The following is a 3,653-nucleotide window of genomic DNA, read 5'->3' on the forward strand; positions in this document are numbered from 1 at the left end:
AACACAATATACTACTCAAAAATGTGGGAGTGTAGAAATGTTCCCCAGGTTAACCATATGTTACCCTAAAGCCCAAAGTATACTTAATTTTTTTACGCATATGTTGCACACTGTTGAATGCACAGCTTTTCCAAGTATAATCCATTTGACAGCATGTGCGGATACAGGTGTTTGACACATGCAGACTATAGAGATTTGTCCTCGTCCAGTGTCTGTGCTTTTTCTCTCCAAAAGTTATGAGTGATAAAAATGTCTTTATGTTGACTTGCTGCTGTCTTTTAATCCCCTCACACATGTACTCGTCAATGTGGGCGCCTATTGTTTCTGCCGTCTTCAGTAGTGTAGTGTTCAGTAGTGTTGTTCTTGTTCTATCTCCTCTGTTTCTTTTTCAACAGTTAAACAATGTCCCAGTTCAGTGTTGACATCTTGTGAACAAACTAAGTGAGGCAAAAACAATTCACAGCACTTGTGCAAGCGGTTACAAAAATTGCACTGTGCACTACAGTATGTGTGTACTCTTCTGATGATGAAATTCATGTCACGCGTATTGCACACCAACCCAAAATGAAAGTCTATAAAAAGTGGGCTTAACCCTAAAGGCCTGTTCCGACACAAATGTTCAGCAAAATCGGTCTGATTTTTGCATGCAATTTTGTTTGTTCAGACTAATGCATAAAAATTGCACATGGCCTGAATGAAAATGCAAATTCACTCTCATTAGGTGGCACTTTCAGAAATTTAACACTGCACAACTTTCTGTTTCTGACACCCCTTGTCAAGAAAGGCAGTCAAATAGTATTTATATGTTTTAAACAGCTGTTCAGATTTTTGTATTCGCTATGGTGCTTATCAAACACCAAGCTGTATTTTTATGTAACAGCAGTGGCTCTGGGAATGTGACCAAAAGCACAAATCTCATTGGTTGGCCACTTTTTTCGCAAATTAAAATGTTCATCACTGTCTTGATGTGACCAGGTCTTGGAAACCTTGAATAGTGTGTTCCTTATACGCAATATACATTTGGGCAGCATAGGATCCAGGGAACATATGGCTCCCAAAAATGCAACAGACAAAGATCTTGATTTGAAAATGGATCTACTAGATCTTAATGTTCTTGTTATGTGACATTATCTCTTAGGCAGTTAGCAATTAACTACCTTCTTCCTCCTGCCATTTTCTGGTCTAAAACTGTGGTTGCTTTGTTAAAACCAGTTTCCTGTCAACCATCTTTCACCAAGTGTTTATAAGTGGTCGCTAAGCTGGCATTTTCATTTACCAGCTAAAAGGCAGAAAAGGAACAATATTCGTAATGGCACGAGAGCTTAAAAGTTGGTCGTTTTGGCGGGCAGTATTGGCAGAGTTTGTTGGGATGACGGTTTTTGTTTTTATTGGCATAGCCTCTGCCATTGGAAACAAGTATAACAGATATCCCGACCAAGAGGTTAAAGTAGCTTTAGCTTTTGGCCTGGCCATTGCCACATTGGCTCAGAGTTTGGGGCATATCAGTGGAGCCCATCTGAATCCAGCTGTTACTTTAGGACTTTTGGTCAGCTGTCAGATCAGTTTCTTCAGGGCCATCATGTATATCGTTGCCCAGATGTTGGGAGCTGTGCTGGCAAGTGGCATTATGTTCAAAGTTAGTCCTGACCCTGAATCAACACTGGGACTCAATATGGTAAGTTGTTTTAAATGTAATATTAAATCACAACCACTAATAGTACATTCAGAATTGCATTATTGCATTTTATTTTGTAATTGTTTAAGTTTTACAATAAAAGTTATGTTACTTTAGATCCCCATTCTGACAACATATCCCATGATGTGTGACTAATAAGGTCAGCGTTTGATAAATAGGCTGTCTTTTTGCTCTGATTATAATGGTGCAGATGTTAAAAATTCATCCAAATATTAAAAGGTCTTGAAATTGCATTTATTATCCTGTCTTGCTGTTGTAATGTGACTGTAGTATCATTATAATGAATCCTTTTTCGCATCCTTACAATGTAATCCAATTTTTTTCTTATAGCTGAGTAACGGAGTGAAAGTCGGTCAGGGATTTGCCATTGAGCTTTTTGCAACCTTTCAGCTGGTCCTCTGTGTCCTGGCCACAACAGACAAACATCGAACTGATGTTACAGGCTCTGCACCCCTAGCCATCGGACTGTCAGTTGGTTTAGGGCACCTAGTCGCAGTAAGCAACTGACTTTTCATTAACCAAAAGTAAATGATATGTAATGATCTTGGAAATGAGATCAGTAGGTCTCCAACCAAGTTTAGTCAAATCTCTATTCTCTTTATGTTAAGTTGCTCATCATAAACTTCATAAGCTCATCATTCCTGTCCCCAGATCAGTTACACCGGGTGCGGCATCAACCCCGCTCGATCTTTTGGACCAGCTGTTGTTCTTGAAGCATTTAAAAACCACTGGGTACGTTCTTCCCAATTTTTTTTCTATTCGATTTTTGTAAGAACAAATTGTAACACTTAATTTTGATAGTTCCACTTTAGACATTCTACTAACTACAAGTAACTTTGCAACTACATGTCAACTAGCAGTCATTGGAGTATTAGTAGACTGTCTTCTTAATATCTGCTGACACTTTATTTTGATGCTCGCTCAACTGACTATAAGTAACTGTGAAAGTCAAATTATTCTACTATCCCTAACCAGTTTACTAATACTCTAATTAGAGTTAGTTAACTTGTAGTTGCAAAGTTACTTGTAGTTATGTCTGAAGTAGATTATCAAAATATAGTTTAACCAGTGCTGGGTAATCTATAATCTGGATTACATACATTACATTACATTTTTAAATACTTCACGTAATTAGACTAAAGTTAGTTTTTTACTGATTACATATTATTCACATGGTCACATGACCTGCAGATAAGCAGGTATATTTTATATTTTAACTGAGTGTTTTATTTTGATTGTTGTACTTTTAAAAAGATTTTTGTGATTTAAAGAATTTTTATTTTAAGTTGCAGTTCCTGCACGAACCTCAGTTTGTGAAACTTTGACCTAAAATAATATTAAGTGCACTTCATGTTGCTAATAACAATGAATGGAATATATTTTCTTTCTCTTTGTATTTTTATAGCAATATGCTACAAGATTATCTTATTTAAATTAACGTGATAAACAAGTTAGGTCAAAAGTAATCAAAAAGTAGTCTGATTACATTATCTAATGTGTAATGTAATTGATTACGTTACTAACCACAATTTTTGTCATGTAATTTGGAATCAGTAACAGACTACAGTTTTAAAGTACCCAGTATACCACAAATCGCCATTGCTTTTTGAATAAAAATAAAAATGAATTTTATTGCAATTTTATTGCTAAAGGATTTGGTTATAGCCTAGGTTAAAATGCACTGGCAAAAACTGTTTTTGCATACTTTGTGACATTATACTTCCTCTAAGTTTCTTAGGGCTGAAAGGAAAATGATTGTTTTTTTTGGTTACCCGTTCTTTTGCAAAAAAACTAAATACAAAAACAATGACCATTTGAATTGCTTCATTATTTCTTAAATATAATTATTTCCTCACATAGATCTACTGGATTGCGCCGATGAGCGGAGGGGTGGCTGCTGCTCTTGTGTACGACTTCTTGCTCTGCCCAAAAAAGGAAGCACTTCGCAAGCGTATGA

At 36.2% G+C, this 3,653-nt stretch overlaps 1 protein-coding gene across 1 annotated transcript; it reads left to right on the forward strand.

The window, feature by feature from the left end:
* Positions 1–1,309: 1,309 nt before the first annotated feature.
* Positions 1,310–3,647, forward strand: LOC107579022 (aquaporin-1-like; the record flags this gene model as incomplete). The annotated part of the gene is made up of 4 exons (XM_016264912.1): positions 1,310–1,675; positions 2,027–2,191; positions 2,348–2,428; positions 3,557–3,647. Coding segments are annotated over exons 1-4 (703 nt in total), but the record flags the coding sequence as incomplete, so codon positions are not given.
* Between the last annotated feature and the right edge of the window lie 6 nt (positions 3,648–3,653).

Source organism: Sinocyclocheilus grahami, unplaced genomic scaffold, assembly GCF_001515645.1.
Source record: "Sinocyclocheilus grahami isolate Dianchi unplaced genomic scaffold, SAMN03320097.WGS_v1.1 scaffold13578.1, whole genome shotgun sequence".
In the NCBI taxonomy this organism is placed as follows: Eukaryota; Metazoa; Chordata; class Actinopteri; order Cypriniformes; family Cyprinidae; genus Sinocyclocheilus; species Sinocyclocheilus grahami.